Below are 20,459 nucleotides of genomic sequence, written 5' to 3' on the forward strand. Positions count from 1 at the left end.
GTCGGGGCGCCTGGGCAGACATGAGAGTGACTCAACCAGGGAGTAGCCAGGCCCCGCAATAGCAGCTCTAAGCCATTGAAGATACCTTCTACCCAGGGGGAAGCCTCTGGAGTCCAGTTATAAATGGGAGTTAAAGCAGCTTTGTGCTGCCAGAGTGGTGCAATGTGTCCTAACCAAGTGTTAAATCTTTCTTAATACAAATTTGGCGAAGTGGGGCAGTCTGATATCATTTTCATCCATGTTTTCTGCCATTATGTCCAAAGCAGGCAATCTCTTTCGTGAGTTCTGAATCAGCAAGATACTTCAGCACATGTATAACTGTAACCATATGTGTAGTCCCAGTGAAGTCAGTAGAAACTACACGTGTTCTGAAATACCTAGATGAATTATGGCCACATACCCTAGCCCCCACAGCTTGTGAAATAACATTTGCCTTTGCTCCTTATCAAAATGTTCTGCAGTACACTCTTGCTTCTGGTCAGGGATACAGAACGAACTGAACCTTTGACCCCTCACTGGTTTCACAGATCCAGAGATGAATTTGACAGACTAGGACTGATTCTTCTCCCAGGGCCGGCTCCTGGGTTTTTGCTGCCCCAAGCAGCAAAAAAAAAAAATGACACAATCGCGATCTGCGGGAGCTCTACCGTCGCTGCTTCAGTCTTTGGCAGCAATTCGGCGGCTGGTCCTTCACTCCGAGAGGGAGTGAGGGACCAGCCGCCAAATTGCTGCCGAAGAGCCGGACGTGCCACCCCTTCCCGTGACTGCCCCAAGCACCTGCTTGCTGGGCTGGTGCCTGGAGCCGGCCCTGCCTGCTCCTACTGATAGCACTGGCAAAACTCACATTGTCTTCACTGGGAGAAGAATTAGACTGAATAGGTTTAGCAACCATTGCCAGAGGCATTAGCAACAGCTAATGCTAGAGGCATCGCATGGTGCTAGCGGCATTACGGCTAGAGAGCACTAGGATCATGGCCAGAGGCATTTGAAAATACACCACTAAAGGCACGTTCCTCTATGTGCTGCATAGGACTTTAGCTACTCTATTTAGCCACAATGCTTTTAAAAATATCGGAACCTGTGAGATATTGAGCACTTTCCTCTCCCTTTAAGGTGTGGAATGTAATAATGAGGAGATGGTGCTCAGCACCATTGCAAGTTCAGACTCAGAGAAAGTGGCTCACAGGAAAGGAAATTAAAAGTTCTGTAATATTTGCTATACAGTGGCTAAGGCAAGCATAAGCTTCAATTGGTTGAGCACATAGATCTAAATGTCAAATATCTAGAATATTTTTCAAATGCAAGTGGGATGTCAAAACTTGAGAAGAGTGATATTTATTTTTAAAAAACAAACAAAATGTATAGGTTAATTCTTACAAAATATTTGATCGGAAACAGAACCAAAATGCCACTAACTTATTCGAGAGATGGAGAAAATGTCAACAGATCTGAGGCTGTTCATTATCGTGAGAGCTAAAAATTAGACAGGGAATTACAAACATAACCTGAAAAGCAACAACAGCTGAAAACTTTGTGTGGCAGGCCTGGTTTCAGATATGTTTTGTAAAGCACAATCGAAAAGTGAAACATAGATTGGTGGGCAGTTTGTGTTAAGGAAACAATAGAGGAGTATTGACCAGTGTGGGCTGTTAATTTGTTTGATTTGATTTTATCCTCCAAGCAAATTAAAGTCCAAGCACCTCTAAACTTTGTTATACTTTTGTACATCATCCTTGCATGCCAGCGTTTGCCTAGAAACTCACCCTAAGATGTCAGTCATTGAAACTATTTCATGTGGAAGCATTGCTAAGTAAATTCACTAAATGCCTATTCATCCCAGTAAGATGGAGAACCACTGAAGCAGCAAATGTGAAAATCTGCACAGCTTACTATACTGAAAGCAGTTTTCTGAGGATGCCAAATTGAGACACAGAGTCTGACCCTGGGAGGCATTAAAACTCACATGAGTGAACATGGAAGGAGGGTCTCAGGCTCCTACAATCTAGCCATTTAGTTTGGTTGATAGACAGATACTCCAATTGGTCTAGACTCAATCAATGGTTAACTTGGTCTTTATTCATCTGTTCAGTAATGAACTGTTACCTATGATGATGGGAGAGTTTGTAAATATAAGGTACTTAGATGTTTTACTAGTTCGATAAAGTCCCCAAGTTAATACTACTGACTGCATAATTTTAGAGCATTTTATATAGGGAGCTTGTTTAACTTGGTTTGATATGGCTTATAAAAGTGGAATGTTTGCAAGATGCTGTACCAGCTACAACTGTTTTATCTCTGACTTGATTGGTATCAGTTGCATTATAGACCATTGCCAAAAAGGGTCTTGTAGCTCTTATTTTTAAGGTCATGTTTATTGAATCTGAGTCAGTAGCTGAAGATCTGTCTATTCATTAGAATTTTCTCGGTTTTCCTAAATATGTTGAAGTAGATAAATAAAGGAGGAAATGTGTTGGTACATTTGTTGAAGTAATAGTGAACCACCAGAGCAGACTCAAATACATAAATTCTTGGACATTTAGGCTCAAAATTTGAAAACTTCTTAGGATTTGAATGCCAAATATCTGATAAAATAAATGGGAATTAGCCATTCAAATTCCTTTGTTCCCATTAATTTTATTGGGAATTTGGCATCCAAATGCTAGGTAATTTCAAATTGTCATCCTAAATGTCCAAGAACTTAAGTATTCCCCTTTTACACACCATATTAAGTTATGTTGAATAAGTTCCCTGTATAAAAAGCTTTAAAACTGGCATTGAAAATCTCAGTCTTAACCTTTTTATTTATGGGAGAATACTGCACAAGTGCAGAATTAATGTCCCCCACAGATATTACTTTTTCCCCCACACACACAAATTGATCAATGCACCCCTTGCGGGCAGTGGCAAGGGGCAGAGGAGGTCGTGTCTGGTTCAGGTGTCAGGAGCAGCTGAAGGAGATGTAAATCACTACCTTGTGGGCTCTCTCGGTCCCTCTCACTCATTATCACAGCACACCTGCAGCCGGGGAAGGGCTAGGCTGGGGACGCCCCTGCTGGTGGCTCCTACCATGCGCCGCTAATCCCAACCGGGGTGGAGGGAGTTCAGACCCACCCCCGGGAACCTCCTCTAGCTCCAGGAAGCTCTGCAACCCGCACATTTCCTGCCTCATCGCTCCCCATCTGCAGTGAGAGGATCACTGCACGGGGAGCTGCCCCCCATCTACCCAACCTCCATGACCACCCCACACCCATAACTCCCCTGCTGAGCCCCACTCCCTGCTGAGCCCCCTGCACTTGAACCCCCACCCCACTTATCCCCCGCTCCTGCACCTGGACTCCCACCCCACTGAGTCCCAACCAGCTGCACCCAGACACCCACCCTACCAAACCCCACTCCCACAGCACCCGGTCGTCCCCTGCCCCCAGACCCGCTTGCCAAACACATACCCCCACACTCAGACCTCCCCTGCTGAGCTCCAACCACCTTCACCTGGATCCCCCCAAAGAGTCCCATTCTTCCTGCACCTGGAACCCTTCAACAAGCCCCTGTGCATCCAGATACCCCCACACCCGGACCCCCCCACTGAGCCATCCACACCCAGGATTTTTGACTCATAAACTGAGCACATTTGAAATAGAAATCACTGAGAGCTAATAAGCATGCCTATCTGTCTAGCCAGTAGAGCCAGTCTGTAAAGTTCAGCAAAACCAACAAAACACTTTCAGCAACATTGGCCTTTGTAGAGGAAAAGTCTGCATTAAAAATAGTGTTACAGTAATAGTATCTTAAAACTATGCCTTGAAGAGTCCAAAGGGTCTCAAAATAAGAAACAATAAACATAAATAACTATAGAAGACAGATTTCTCTACCTGATTTGCAAATTTTTTCTTGTTTCTTTCACAGGACAAATGATCAGCTAGTAGCATTCCTGTCCAGGTATCGCGATATGAACTTCTTGAAGTCCCATGGGAGGGACAATGCAAGGTAACATCACTTCTCTTAAGTTTGTGTTGGACATGGCAATAAAAGTTAGACAGCATGGTTACTCCCAGTATGTGTGGATGAAGGAGTCCTGAGTTCAGGAGACTGGCTCCATGAAAATGATACTGTGTCTTGGGAATAGTTGTGTCTCATTCTTGAATGGCTGCTCCTGCATGTTATCTACAGAAAAGCATTGGTGTAGAGAAAGGCTTGGAATAGATTGCTGCATACTCCACACTCCTAGGTAGAGGCGGGTTCAGTGGTGAGCTGGAGCCGGTTCGCACTGGTTCACAAGAACCGGATGTTAAATTCAGAAGCCGGTGTAGAACCAGTTGCTAAAGGGGTGGCCTGGCTTTCCCAGAGGGCAATTTAAAGGGCCTGGGGTTCCCAGCAGGGGCTGGAGCCCCAGGCCCTTTAAATTGCCACCAAAGCCCCACTGCTGGAGCCCTGGGGTAGGGCTGTGGGGCTCTGGGGGCTATTTAAAAAGTCCGGGGTGGTAGAAGCAGGGGAGCCGTGGGCCCTTTAAATAGCCCCCAGAGCCCATGGTTAGTGGAGGGCTCCAGGGACTATTTAAAGGGCTAGGGCTCCAGCTGCCTTTGCTGCCACCCCGGTCCTTTAAATAGCCGCCAGAGCCCCGCCGCTTCCCCAGGGCTCTAACAGCTATTTAAAGGGCCGGGGCGGTAGAAGCAAGGGAGCCGCGGGCCCTTTAAATAGCCCCCGGAGCCCCGGGCTGCTGCTGCTACCCCAGTGGGGGAGAGGGGGAGGAGAAACTTGCAGCTTCTGAGGGGGCAGTCGGGGGCAGGACGTGGGTTGGAGTCGGATGGGTGTAGGATGGGAGAAAGGCATGTGGGGCTTGTACTGTACTCAACGCGCAGTTCCCTACTGGGTCTTCGGCGGCACTTCAGCGACAGGATGGGGTCTTCACTCACTCCGGGTGAAGGACCTGCTGCCGAAATGCCGCTGAAAACCCGGAGCGAGTGAAGACACCCCCCCTGCCACCGAAGTGCTGCCAAGGACCCGGTAGGGAACCAGTTCTTAGGATTTTAGGAGCTCATCACTGGGCGGGTTGCTGCAACAGAAGGTGTACTTACAGTGGGGAGCTGAGCACAAGAGGTTTTCTTTTGTTCTCAGTTGTTTCTCAAACAGTCTAAGCAGTTTTACATGGGCAAGTGATCATTTTCTAACTTATTTCTGTGTGCAGCAAAAATTGTATGCAGTGTTGTTGTATCTGTGTTGGTCCCATGATATTAGAGAGACAGGGTGAGTGACATTAAGAGCTCTGTGGAAGCTCGAAAACTTCTCTCTCTTACCAACAGCAGTTGGTCTAATAAAAGACCCTCATCCACCTTATTTCTGTAGCAAAAATTGGTAGTTTCACCTACTGTGCTGCAAGCAGGCATCGTGAATACCCTGTCATGTCATGTCATGGGGACAAACAGAGAAGGGGGAATTAGTCCTAAATATCTGTCTAGGATTCTCACAGCACCAAGCTGACATGTTTCTCTGAGAAGTGTCTGTAAAACCCTTCCAAAACCTGATTTAGAGCCCTCACACTACCATGCTGCAAACAGTGACGTCCTTCACGCAGCAGAAGTTCGCTACCCTCTGCTAGTCATAGCCATATTGGAAACAAACCCAACACAAGAGGTTTCTACAACACAGCTATACAACATTTTTTTCAAGTAGCGTAGAAGTCATACACCATGTTCAATTCCATGGCAGGGTTCTATTGTGGATCAATCACAAGTTACCGATCTTGATGCCAGAATGACTGAAAATCTATGACATGTGTTATGTAGATGGTCAGACCCTGGCCTTAAAATCTGTTAATCTATGGATTCCTTAACAGGGCTCTATCATGATGATGGAGCTCAAGACTAACGAAAAATATACTGTTCCCTTTTATTATGTTTACAAAATCAAGCCTTAATATTAGAGTAGGACTTTAAGAAACAATAATAAAACTTTGCATTTATGAGATGCCTTTTCCTCAAAGGTCTTAAAATACCGTGTAAAGATGGATGTTATTATTCCCATGTCACAGATTATTGAATCCCTTCAATCCCTTATTTTTATAGTTACCCCCATCTGTATGTCGTATTTTAATTTAGATCCCAATCTTGCACCCAGTTCCGTTAGCACAGGCTCCAGAGACTGTGTGAAGACTCACTGACTTCAGCCCTGTAGATTTGATTGCAGGTTTAGCAAGCTAAATCACCAGGTCTGGGTCTTCCTCTGTGTCCTGTACGGTGCCTGCCCCATCTTTGGTTGTGGTACAGAAAATAAATAATAAGAGAGCAAGCAATACATCCAGGGTCACAGAGCCAGCCAGTGGGCGAGTCAGGAATATAAACCAATCCCTTGACTGCCAACCTCCTTTTGCTGTAGACTTACAGCCTCCCTTTTGTCCTTATTTAGATGAATTCTTCACAACGTTATCATTCTAGTAGTGTTGTGTATGCAGGGCTTGTATTGCATTTGGTACCAAAATATATTTGAGAGGGAGTTATATAAAAACAAGTCAAAAATATAAATAGCTTTCAGAGCATATTCTCGGGTTTGGAAATACAGCTCTTCAGTGTGATTGACAGGCTTGGCTCTAGCTGGCTGTACAGTTAAATTGGAAAAGCAATGGAAAAGGTTTGGGAGATGCATTCCGTCGCTTTAGCTTTTCTGCTATTCTGGTGCACCTGATTATCCCCAAACACTGCAGCTAGCTAACTAAAATAACTAATGAATTATGACATTCATGCATAAAGCTGGTTTAAGATGCCAACCTCAGCTGGGACTAGAACAATTTAGATCAATTAAATGCAGTAATTTGTTATTAATTTAATAATAAAATGTGCTAATGTGCCACTCGTCCTCTCAGAAGAATAATATCCCATTTATTAGTTCAGCTGTTGCTTTTGAATGTGTAAATATGTAAATGCCTTTTATCTTAATGTGACCATACACATTTTATTTTTACTCCTGACATGGTTGTATTAACGTTCCAGTTCATTGCTAGACATGGAAGGTCTTTGACTGTGCAATCTCACTTGCACAGAGGAAATAAGTATAGGCAATGCTTGAGTTCCTTTTGCCTTCTGATCGAACAGCTGAAAACAACATATTACAAGAGCAGGTGTAGCATTGGCACCTGGACATTTGCATTATGAGCTTCAGGCAGACTCAGATGTAACATCAAAACAAAAGATAATCTCAGAAAATGAAAACTAGTTCCCCTCTCTATTGGGCTGGGAACTGGGCAGATGCACAGTGGGAGGAATCTTCCCCCATCAGGCATTAGTGTGGAGTCCTGGAAGACCTTTGCAGCCGCAAAATACTGGCCTCTGTCTCTGTCCATACCATCCCCTGCATGCTGAGATCATGCATCCCCCAAACAGCCATCATTCTGGCCCCACTCCTTGGGTACCAGAATCCCACCAGTTCCATTACAGTGAAGCCTCTATGGATGTGGGAAGGATTTGCCCATATGGTATGCGAATGAGAGTCTTCGGGCCTGATTCTTTGTTGCCTTGTACCTTGTGTTGTCATTGTAGCCCATAATAGGGGGATGATATGACCAGGAGATTAGCAGGATTCAAAAAGAGGATTAGGCCATACATGAATAACAAGGATCGGCAGAGTTATAATAATAGATATTTAAAACAATAAAGAAGATCTTTGGAAGGGCTATAAACCTTCCAGCTTCAGGGTGTAAGTCAAACTCATAACTATTGGGGGTTGGAGGAAGCTTCTCTTGGTGACCTTATCCCATAACTGACTACTGCGGGGTTTTTCCTCTGAAGCAACTGGTGCTGGTCATTGTACGAGCCAAGATACTGGGCTAAATGGACCACTGCTCTGATCTACAGTGGCAATTCCTGTGGTCCTGGGTGTTTTCGTCAAAATGTGAAGAATCATTAATACAAGAGTGCAGTATTTAAAACACAATTAGAGCAAATTATAATCCCTAAGGCTACCTTTTTGAATTCAGGGGTGAATAACAGCTTGTAAACAATAAGCTTTTCAACTGCCTAAATCTGCTTTGTAAACAGCTGCCTACACTCTGAATTTAAAGTCACCATAGTCTGGTTTGTACAATGGAGAGCGAGGGAGAGAGAGATTAAAAAATACATCTTAAAACTGAAATGCTTATACCTCTCAATTACAATGTAGTTTGTATTCAAGCCATGTAGGCAATCAGTACATGTTTTACTGCCAAATATGGATAGAAACTAGGCTTCCTTTTTATAGAATGAAGTTTTATTTTAGTTATGCCAAAGTCATTAAAAAGTACATCACTCTGATTTTCCTTTAGTGGCTTCAGAAAAGAAATGGAGGTGGAAATGTCTCCTTAACTCAGCAGGAGAAGCATTATTTTCTTAGAGAACTGGATGTTTGAAATGAAATTACATACATTGGGTAGAGTTGTTACATCGCAGTTAGTGGGCAACACTTACATTTTCTTCTCTTTTCAGCATCTTAGACTATTAAAAGCAGAAGAATAACTCCGTAGTTTTATAAGCTATTACAGCTTGGATCACCCAGAAGATTTTTTTGACAGGAGCGGCACCTGGCTGGTGTATTATAAAATACAAAGAGTCAAATGTGACATCTTCACTGACAGTCAGGAAAAGACATTTTTTTTAGAAACCCTGCCACAATAGTCATTTGGGGAACAGTGTAAACATGCTGTGATTGTTGGATGTTGTTAAATCTTAAGGGAATTGGGAGCTCACAGGCAGAATGGAAACAATTCAGAAAAGTTCCATTAAATGTTTTCTGTATTGTTTTATAATTTTAGTTTTGTTTTGGATGTTCCCCCTCCCTCTTGTGTCACATAACCCCATCTGTAGTCTTGAGTTCTAGAAACAGATAGACATCCACTCTTGAGCCATTTAGTAGGCATGTCCTTAGGGTTTTCAGCATCCAGCAGTAGGAGCCAATCTTATTCTCACTGGCTACATTAACACACCGTGTAACAAAATCCTCCAGATCTTTACATCAGATGTTTAGTGAGGTAGGTGCCATTTTCCAACATGGCACATGCTACTCTGGAAACTGTATATTGTGTTAGGTAAATGGACAATATTACCTTTGTTATCTATTTCTAAGCAGCTAACCCGAATACTGGAGAACAGAACATCCAGTAATTGCTGCTGTCTTACTGTTCTCATGAATCATCCATGTAATACCCGGCACTACTAAGTTCTGTACATAAAGTGCAATTTACTGTGCCTGATGCCAAAATATTTTTAACCACGTAGCTGCCAGAAGCCGTTACATTCTTAATAGTTCTGAGGTACCAGAGTATTTGTTCAATGGCTTACTTAGCTGAAATTTCACACCGCACAATATCAGTTAATTTAGTACTGTATCATCCTGAAATACCTTGACTAGAAAGGTCTATTCATTGCCAGCTGGAAACATAGTCCAATATTTGTGGACACACTATATCAGCTGAAATAGTAACACTCTTTTTATTATGCAAAGCATGTGCATTTAAATTTTTTATACCTTACAGCTAACTTTCAGATACCCATATTCCCCATTGCTTCATAATCAGTGCTAGAGGTGACATAAAAACTGCTTGTCCTTGGCAATTTGCCTTCTCATAGCTTTTTCATTTTACTCTGTTTAGAAGATGGTGATCAGAACAGCCCAGTACAAAGGAAAACAAAATAGGCTGAAAGTGTGGGAAAAAATAAAGTAAGATCAGCTCAGATGTCCTCATAGGAAAATAGCCTGGGATTGTTTTTAGTAAAGTGCTGAATGAATTTGGCTTGCGAGTGCAGAAACAGTATCAGTCATCACCAGCCCAGATAGGTGACGTGATTTGAAGTCCTCCTAGAAAATATTTTATTGTGCACAGAGAAGAAGGGAAAAGAAGAATTACTGGTGGAAGAAAGCAAAAAGATTACATGAAATCTTTTGTGCCCGCTACTTAACAACTAGCTGCTGATTTCATTTTTAATTGTTATAAACAAATAATATTTTGTGTTTCCATAGTATCTTTTCACTCAGCAATCTGAAAGCACTGTATAAAATAACTGAGTCCAGCATCACCCCTTCAAGGAAGGCAAATATCATTATCCCCATTTTACCCACAGGTAAACCAAGAGCTTGTGCATGGTGAGTTTGTGTGTGGCAAGCCAGAGCGTGAATCTACATCAAAGAGCCTAGTAGAATTTCTAGTGCACTGTAGCCATAAGCACCCACTCCGTGGGTGCTCCAGGGCTGGAGCACCAATGGAAAAAAACAGTGGGTGCTCCGCACCACCAGCAGCTCCACAGATTACTGCCTTCCCCCACCTCAGTGCCTCCCGCCTGCCAGCGGCCCCACCGATCAGCTCCTCCCCCTCCCTCCCAGTGCCTCCCACCTGCTGGGAACAGCTGATCCACGGCATGCGGGAGGAGCGGGGGCAGGAAGAGATGGGGCAGGGGTGGGGGGGTTGGAGGAAGGGGTGGAGTGGGGGTGGGGCCTTGGGTGGAGTGGGGATTGAGCACCCCTCAGCAACTAGGTAAGTTGGTGCCTATGGCTATAGCACAGTCCACACAGCAAGTTAGTTCATGGTGAGTTGATGCTATGGATTCAGACCCTGGCTTGCTGTGTACTAAATCACCGTGTAGATGAGCCCTTCGTCACAGAAAGGTTAATCGCCTGATTTTGGAGCTTTGGGTGCTCAACATCTCTGAAAATCAGTGTAGAAGTGACTTGCCCAGAGTCATTTGGAGAGCTGTGAATGTCGCCCACATGTCCTCTCTCCCTTTCCCCTATTACAAGCATTTGCTGTGCAGACGTCAAGATGATGAGCACAGTATAAATACCTAGATAAACATTAAAAATAGTCTGGCATTGGGTGAACTTATGAATACTATCTACACAACATTTTTTTCTTCAAATTTTCTATCAACGCGCCCACCAGCTGTGCTCCATCAGTGACAGCCTTGATGGGAGCTACTGTAGACTGGGCTATCTGTGTTCCATAGCTAGGTAACACGGTGCTTAAAATTGCCCTATCGGTAATCTAACGCTCCCGACTTGGCTACTGCTCATGGAGCTGTACTGCTGAGAAATGTTATAGGGTGGGGGAGAACACTTATACAGAGAAGGCCATGTAGTGGCGATTAGATACATAACAAACATTCGTATTTGATGTTATTTGACCTGTCTCTATGGTAAAGTCACACTGCACTAGGTACACTTCATTAATAGTTGATTTTGTCCTTGCAGTGTTGTTTATTATTGGGGACAGAATGCTAAACATTTGCATTTTGTGCTCTTTAAGATTGAGAGCGCGTTCTTACATTTTTATTCTTGTAACCTCTGTTGTTGTGTTTTTGAAAACATCTCATTAGTGAAGAATGGTGGAGAAAAGGCCACAAGACAAGAAAGACTTGGAATGTTCCTCTAAGGCCGTGTATACAGAAGGGAATTTTAAGAATCAATGCTACTACTAGTCCAGCTGCATCAGTGTAAGCTCTGGTAGAAGCCATCATACAAAAAAAGCTCTGGCAGTTTCCAGTGTTTAAAAACATGGCCTCTGAGGATTCTTTCTTTGTGTGAGGGAAAACTCTGTTCCCTGACCTGCAACCCTAAAATGTTGAGGAGCTGTGAGAACTTCCAAGAACTTCTTGCCTTTGAAAGTTTAATTGCAAGAAAATGGAAAATAAGATCTTTCAAAAATAGTGCAAGTTAAATCATTGGAAAAGGCAGAGAAGGAGGAGACTTTAGAAGACTTTCTCCAAGCCAGAATTAGGGGCGGGATGTGGGAACAGAATTAGATGAATATATTGGGCAAATTCTAAGTGTATAAAAGAAGCAGGAAAAAGAAAGTAAGACTTTTATTGTACAGTTGGACAAATTCAAATATGACTGCACATATCTCTTATAAGGAATGGACTACAGGTGTGTCTTGGTGAACCTTCGATAACATTCCAGGATATTCTAAGCTCTGTTGATATTTTATTACAGTAAAGATGTCATTAATTGAGATGGGTCATGTGGATCATATTATTTTCACAAGTAGGGAATATGTTTGGTACTTTGAAGAAACAAAATAAAAAACTGTGCATTACCTTGCAGTTTTTGCCTTTAATTAATGAAAATGAGCTAAACCTTAGGTGTCCTGACTTTTGTAGCATTGGACCAAATGTCTGCCCAAAACCCTTTTGCTCAATAAACATGGAACCATTTAAACCATGGCAAACAGGTGGTTAGAAAATACTCCCCAAAATCTGTTAGTTTTTCTTTTAATTATCAGTGCCAACCTGTTTAACTTGAGGAGCGCTTTGTACTTGGATGCTATGCATTATTATGATGGATGTCAGGACATAATTAATATTTAAACTCTGATCATTAAAGCAGATTTCATTTTCTCTCGTGTTGTTTTAAACTTACATATTTATCATTGTTTGATTTTTCCCTTTACTTAATCCAATTATAACAGCTGTGTCAAAATGATAATTAACATCACAGTTGGTATTGCCCTCTTTGTCAAGTTTGAGTAGAATGTTTTCAGGAGGCTATCTTTGCTTTTTTATTTTGTTTTGCTTCTATTTTTTCTTCCAACTTGTATTTAAAGTCTCATCAAAATTAGCAGGCAAAGCAACATTGGGTTTTTCTAAATGTCTGTTAATTGCAGAAATAATTAATATCTGTCAGTGCACCCTCACCCAAAAAAGGTGTCAAGGAGATATATTGACATTTTGAAAAAACTTCCTCACTGGAGAAACTTTCAGCTGTATCTAATTTAAAACATAAATCCGTGAGCCTTTCACGTATTTTCCATAAATATTTTTATGTTTCTAAATTCCCTAACTCTGCCCTGGCAGCACCAAGCACTATGTGTTGTTCTCTTACTTCGCTAAGATTCTATTTTTCTAAACTATCACCCAATCATTTTCCCCTTATACAAATTCCCATTTCTAATTTCTTCCTTTGAGAAATCAGAGCTGTAGTATAACAACATTGGGTGGTGGGCAGGGCCGGATTTCCAATTAGGCACAGTAGGTAGGGGGCACTGGGCAGTGGGGGGTTGATGGAAGGGTCTAGATGGGGCACTGGGCAGTTGTGGTGATGGAGCTGTGCGGAGGGGTGCTTAGAAGTAAAAGTGGCAGGGTCCCCCCATTGCCCGCAGCGGTTCAGAGCTCCAAGCACTGCCGAGTGGCGAGGGCCCCACCGTGTCTGCCCGCCGTAAGCGGCGGGAGACCCCCACTGTGCCTGAGCAGCGGGGGGACCCCACAGCTCCGAGCCACTGTGGGCAGGGGGGACCCCACAGCTCTGAGCCGGTGACGGGGGGCCCCCCCTGCAGTCCTCAGCTGTTGCAGGCAATGTGGGGAGCTCAGAGCCGGGGCTCCCACGTCTGCCCAGCCACCGGGGTGCCTAGGGATGCGAAAGGTGTAAATCCAGCCCTGGTGGTGTGAGTGCCTGGTAGGAAGGAGAGATAATGAGATTATATCACTTAATAGTGTTCTTTTAACCCAATTACGTATCTCTCATTATACTTGTTGTTAACACAGTTCTTGGAGTCAAGCAATCATGTGAGAATTTCAGCTTTCATTTAAAACAAGTTTCTAGCACTTGTAGTTGCTGAGAAAAGCTTGACGTGTGACTCAGTTCCACCTTACGCCTCAGAAACCAGAAGACAAATAAAAAGAACCCAACATTTGTTCGGTTTTTTAAGTCTTGGAATTGGCTGAAAATTTTTATGATTTTTTGCAGCCTGACCAATAAACGTTTGAACATTTCGTGCTGGAATGCTATTGATAGAATTTCTTTTTAACCAGATATGTGTCTCTTCCCCGTCATTTTCTCTTCCTCCTTTACTCTTCCATGAAGTCTTAAGTACTGGATTTGTGGCATCACATAAACATTTTTAGCAGGATATGCTGTGCTGGCTAAGGCTACCTCTACACTACGAGGTAGGGGTATGAGTCCCCTGCTTGTATACACTTACTTGCACTAGCTTTCTCATCAAGCTAGCATGAGTATAAATAGCACTATAGCCATGGTAGCATTGGTAGTGGCAGTGGAGGCACAGCTTAGCTATGCTGAGTGCGAATCCACCTGAAACTTGCTAGTATGTATTTGGCCGTCTCAGCCAGGCCTTCACTGCCGCTACTCGTACTACTAAGCAAGGGAATCAAACCTCTAGTTCATAACTCAAGTCTTTATAACCAAGGATGAACCCAAACCACCCTACGTAGATCTGAACTTCTCAACTTCCTCATGTTTATAACTGGGGGTTTGGTTCAAGACCATCCCTATTTATAACTGTTCATGAGTCACACAGAAAGAGAAATGAGGCTCTTGAGGAATAAGCACAACGCCATACATAAATCCTTCCAACCACAGCAAGTGGGTTACTGAAAGTGACTGGCCAGGTGAATTAATTTTTTGGTTTTGGATCAGTTGGGCCAAATCCTGCCCAGATTCATATCCATGTAAATCCTGATGACTTCAGTGGGATTGCAGGGTGTATGAATCGGGACAAGATTTGGGTCTTTATTTTTTTATTCTTCAAGGGTAAAATATATGGCAAATGAGCAAAGCCAGAGTAAAGGCGCTTTGGTCCTTGTGAAACCATTGCAAGGCTGAAGGGTACAACACTCAGTCCCAGTTGTCCATCAGTAGGAATAAGGGAAACAGTAGACAGTTCTGGTCAGCAGGTCATGCCCATATTCAACACCGCTTTGCAGTAAGCTGTGGGGTGTTGCATAGGGGTTACAGTGCCCATTTGGCAGATTCTCTGTTTGGGCCCCTGTGTAATCTGTTCACAGATTTTAAAGTGCTTTGGTGCTTTTGTCACCCTCGTAGAGTGTCCCAGGAATTGGATCTCAAACAACATGTTTCTCATGCATAAAACACTGATTTCCCACCTACATGAAATGTTCTTCTGGGAAAAAATTCCCTGCACATGACAAATCAATAGGAATTGCGGCAACAGGTATTTATTGCTACATCCCTAGTTATCAGGCTCCTTTTGTGTATGCATGATCAGTATTCTTAAAATCTAAGGGTGAAATCCTGGACCCACTGAAAACAATATCAAAGCTCCAATTGACTTCAGTGAAGCCAGGACTTCATCCTAAACGTTATTCATGGCATGGACTATGTAGATGGGGTCTAGCACATTGAGAAAGCTACTGGAAAACAAATAATAAATAGTAATAATAATTTAAAAAAGAGAATTTTTTCCCGTGTTCGTATTTGACTTCCAAGCTTTATCACAATTCACAATTCTACCAGAAATAGTTTTTGTTTGTTCGCTTACTTTTAGGTTTGACTTTGCATATGAAATATCTCACGATAGAATATTCATGGGAGGAATAAATTCTATACCAGCCATATAATTTTGTTTGAGGTTTGTGCCATTGTCATTAAAGCACAAGGGACTGAGATGGCTAGGATTGTATTGTGTTTGTAATATCTCCTTCAGAGCAGAGGAATTAAAGCAAGATAAGAATAATTTCATTTTGCCTTTGCCCCTGTCGTCAGGATGCTGCTGTTTTAACACACTCTAAAATGGGTTCCATTTTGATCTTTTCCCCATCCCTTTTTTATCTGTAGTGAGAGTTTTTTCATGTTCTTTGGAAACAGCAGGGAATTCTGTACTTTTTTCACACCCAATTGCCTATCATACCAGGAGGAACTCTGCCTAATATTGACAGACTAAGTAGGTGCTATTTTTTTTTGACATTGTTCCCCTCTCTACCTTGTACTTCATTTATTGTGGGGGGAAATAGAGGGGAAAGGCTAAGTCTAAAGGCTTTCAGTATGACAAAAAAGGGTCTTGAGGAGTGTATTGCAAGACTGTGTATACGAAAGCAGGTGTGATTTATCTGTCCCTATGGGTTCTCCATCATAGGATATGCACGCACCTGTGCACTCTTGACTGGAGACTGTACAACAGAGTCCATGGGTCTGGGCCTGGGCCGAGCAGCTCCTCATGCTCCTGTACAAGGACATATAGAGAGGCATGGACCTGCCCCACTCAGAGTATGTCTACACTACCAGATTAGTTCGATTTAACTTAATTCGAATTTGTGGAATCGACCTTACAAAGTCGAATTTGTGTGTCCACACTAAGGACACTAATTCGACGTTGTGAGTCCACACTAACGGGGCAAGCGTCGACATTGGAAGCGGTGCACTGTGGGAAGCTATCCCACAGTTCCCGCAGTCCCCGCTGCCCATTGGAATTCTGGGATTTCCCCACAATGCATGCTGGGGGGAAAAATGTGTCGAGGGTGGTCTTGAGTAACTGTTATCATTCAAGGTGCTTTCGGACGTCTCAAGGGGAGATGGAGGAGCTTACTGACTCGCTCGGATCTCAGCGAAACCAATATCCCCATTGTTATTGCAGCTTGCTGTGTGCTCCACAATCTCTGTGAGAGCAAGGGGGAGACCTTTATGGCGGGATGGGAGGTTGAGGCAAATCGCCTGGCTGCTGATTACGCTCAGCCAGACAGCCGTGCAATTAGAAGAGCCCAGCGGGAAGCGCTGTGCATCCGGGAGGCTTTGAAAGCTAGGTTCCTCAGGGAGCAGGGTAACCTGTGACTGTTCAGTTTCTTTACAGAGAAGCTGAACCTGCCCCTGCTTCAGTTACTGTTGACTTTCTTCTGCGGTTACATACCCCGTTCACCCCGTTTCCCCCCTTCCAACACACGTTTAAAAATAAAGTTAATGGAACATTGTTAATTAACAATGTTTTCTTTATTAATGAATTCGCATTAAAGGGTTGAAACAGGGACGCAGACTGTGGTGGGTAGGGTGTGCAGTGATGTTAACACCGCTTCTACACTCGAGGAATGATAGGCTCCTGCTCCTAGAGCGGTCTGCAGTGCCGGACTGGTTGTTTCAACGGAGCCTGCCATCCCTCCTTTTCGGGACTCTGTGTGCGGGGGCTACGTGACCTTGTGGCGGGGGAGGACGGTTACAGATTCCCCTGCTGCGTGGCTCTGTGGTCCGGGACAAGGACCGCTGCATAAGTTCTGTAACCGCCCTCCTATGCCACAAAGTCACGTACCCCCCCACCCACACAGGACATGGAAAACACCTCCCAGACCGACCAGGGTGCCTACTGACTGCACTGTGTGTGTGACCTGCTGTTGATCCTGCCCCCGTGTCTGTACCCTAGTAAAGGTGACTGTCCTATGCAATTAACAACCCCCTTCCCCCCCCCCTTCACAGACAGTCTTCTGTAGAAAAACTTGACGGAAATAGTAATTAACAGCAAACTACTTTTAATAATCAACTACACAGTTAGGGGATGAAACTGGGATTGGGGCTTCGGTGAGCCAGGAAGGGAAGGACTTCTCAACATTTAGGGAATGAGAGCCTTCTTGTATTTGTGCACTCTGCAGGGGCGCAGTGACAGTTTTCACGGCCCCTGTCGCCCCTCCTCCTTGTTACTTTGGGTGAGGGGGGTTTGGGACTTTGTGGTGGGGGAGGGCGGTTGCAGATACAGTGCAGGGGGGCTCTGTCCTCCTGCCTGCAGTCCTGCAGAACATCCACAAGGCGCCGGAGCGTGTCAAATTTTCCCTGGGCATTTCCTGTGTGGCTGGTCAGAACATCCAAGCTTGGACTGCTGTCCAGAGCATAAACAGAGTGGTGCACTGTGGGATAGCCCCCAGAGCTACTAAGGTCGATTTCCGTCCACACGTAGCCTAATTCAACATGACCATGTCGAATTTAGCGCTACTCCCCTCGTCGGGGAGGAGTACAGAATTCGAACTAAAGAGCCCTCTAGGTCGAACTAATTAGCTTCCTGGTGTGGACGGGTGCACGGTTAAGTCGAATTAACGCTGCTAAATTCGACATAAACTCCTAGTGTAGACCAGGCCTCAGTTCCTTCTCAGTTGCCAGCAGCTTGAGATGAAGCACTTGGTGTCAACCATTCTACAGCTTACTGCCAATTGTCACTTACTGGGAATTTTTCTTTCTCAGAGTTTGTTGATGAGCTCAGATTACACCTGGCAGCTATCATGGCCTTCCACTCACTCATTGAGGGCGTCTCAGTTTTTGTCCATCCAACATGACCAGATTCATTAAGGATTTACATAACATGTTCCTCCCTGTACAGAACCCTGCTCCTGCATGAGACCTTAATTTCATTCTCAGTGCCGTAAAGAAACCTCTGTTGAAGCAGGCTTACCTGTTCTCTCCTCCATCTCTCCCTCAGGACCTCATTCCTTATAGCTATCACTTCAGCTAGATAAATGGCAGAATTCGGTGGGCTCATGGCAGACCCGCTGTTCACTACCTTCTACAGGGATACAGTCACGTTATGTCCCATCCTCATTTCCTCCCTAAGGTTTTCCAGAATACCATATTAATCAGGAAATCCATCCACCGATGTTCTAGCCAGAGCTTTATGCCTCCAGAGACGAATCTAGCCTACACACACCTACATGTCAGAAGGGCTCTTGACCTCTATTTAAACAGAGCCACGGCCTTCAGTACCTCTCCCAAACTCTTTGTATCCTTTGCTGAAAGGAAGAAAGGGCAGCCCATTTCTATGCAAAGACTGTCACAGTGGGTCTTGGGTTTCATCCTAAAATGCTATGAGACTGCAAGAATACAGCCTCCTCATAGAGTGACAGCATGCGCCACTAGGGCTTAGTCCACATCTATAGCCTTTCTGAAAGATGTCCCTATAGCAGTAATCTGCAGGTGTGCAACTTGGTTTTCTATCTGTACATTTGCCAAGCACACTATCTCACCTGCTTTTAGAGCTGACACAACATCTGGTGACTCAGTCCTCCGATCTGCCTTGGATTTGCCTCCTCCATACCTACCTTCGCATTGAGTTACTGCTTGGGAGTCTCCTATCTTGGAGCACCCGTAGGGACATAAAACCAAAGAAGAAGGAGAGGTTACTTACCTGTACAGTAACTTGGGTTTGTCCAGTTGTATTCCCCCCCTATAAGTGCTCCCTCTCCCTCCCTCCTACCCATCTGCTGCAGAGTCTCTGGCTTTGCAGTTGACCAGGAACTGAGTGGCGGCAGGTCCATGCCTCCCTATGTGCCCTTGTCTGAGAGCACAGAGAGCTGCTCTGGGCAGGCCTGGGCCTGCAGACACTGCTTTACAGTCTCCGTTTGAGAGTGCACAGGTAGGCACATGTCCTGTGTGGAGCACCCATAGAGACAAAATATCTCAAAGAACCCAAGTTACTGTACATGGACATAACGCCCCCTTTTATTTGACATCATTTGGCACAAAGAGGAAACTAAAATTGAATGAATTATTGGCAATTTCAGCTTTTCAAAACATATATAATCCGTGTTAGAGCTGCACTATTTGTAGGAAACAATGGATGAAATCGCAGCCCCATTGAAGACAATGGGAATGTTGCCATTGTCTTCAAGAGAGCCAGCATTTCACTCTGTATTCAGTGAGTGTAGCCTCTCTTTCTGCACATATTTAGATTTTAATACATTTGCGTATTGGACTAGATTATTCAGTGAATGGTTTATTCAGATATATTTCAGCCTAGAGATTTCTCACAAACTCTTCGCTGTACCAGTTGCGTGAGTATTTGCAATTTGCTATGTGCGCTCTGCAGTTGTTCAGCTACAGAACAAGGAATTATTTTCTGCTTCCTCACTGAAGGATTCCCACCAAGACTTTTCAAGATGGTTGCGTAAATACTTCTAGAGGACAGACTCATGCGCATACCTCTTCATACAAATATTTGCCACACTTTCTCACCAAAATTAGTTGGCACCTACAGATGTTGGTCAAAGGTAAATAGCGGGCTGTGGATATAGTTAAAGCAGATATGTGGGTTTTGTTCAAACAGATGTTCACAAATACTTTTTTGTGGTATTATCTTAGCTCCTAGCACTCCTGCTTCAACACTGGCTTTTTGCTTGTGATGAATTGTGTCTCCAATGCATCTTTAAATTTTCATTCATAGTGTAGTAAATAATGGTAACAAGGGGTCGGTAGGTGTGCAGCACATCTGAATAACTGTGAAGGCTCAGCAGCAAGCCTGTTAGGTAAGAAGCCAGAAACAGAAAATATTTAGGAAAAGGAAACTGACTCTCTGCTTAAAAAATATACCTCTCTGAGCCAAGGACTTTTTTGTGATAAAACTTACTGGTCACGTTTTAATATCTGACAACTTCCTATGTCAGCAGAAAAGCTTTGTTCATAGACTTTGAAAATATATAAAATAGGAGCCTTCTTTATTTAATATGTTGCAAAGACTGTCAGGAATGTGCATCTTTCTGCTGTAGAGATAGGAATAAAAATAATTGAGAGTAAAATATAAACTTTGTCTGAATTACAAAATCAGTCAAACATTGGCCTTGCCTTTCAATTGGGTATCTTCATATATAAAATAATACATGGAAATCGCATTATAATAATCATGAACAATTGTTCACATGAAAATGAAGTTTTGGTTAACAGATGACACTTTAAAAGAGCTATTTAAAAACCGAGTTAAAAGTGCTTTCAAGTACTACATCTGTTTGTGAGTC

At 43.6% G+C, this 20,459-nt stretch overlaps 1 protein-coding gene across 1 annotated transcript in view; it reads left to right on the forward strand.

Annotated features, from left to right (window-relative positions):
* Positions 1-20,459, forward strand: part of XYLT1 (xylosyltransferase 1) — a 322,454-nt gene that overhangs the window by 256,605 nt on the left and 45,390 nt on the right. The window contains exon 6 of the mRNA XM_044980506.1: positions 3,904-3,984. Within this exon, the coding sequence (XP_044836441.1) occupies positions 3,904-3,984 (81 nt within the window). The remainder of the gene's footprint in view (positions 1-3,903; positions 3,985-20,459) is intronic.

The sequence above is a fragment of the Mauremys mutica genome, chromosome 11 (assembly GCF_020497125.1).
Source record: "Mauremys mutica isolate MM-2020 ecotype Southern chromosome 11, ASM2049712v1, whole genome shotgun sequence".
NCBI lineage: Eukaryota > Metazoa > Chordata > Testudines > Geoemydidae > Mauremys > Mauremys mutica.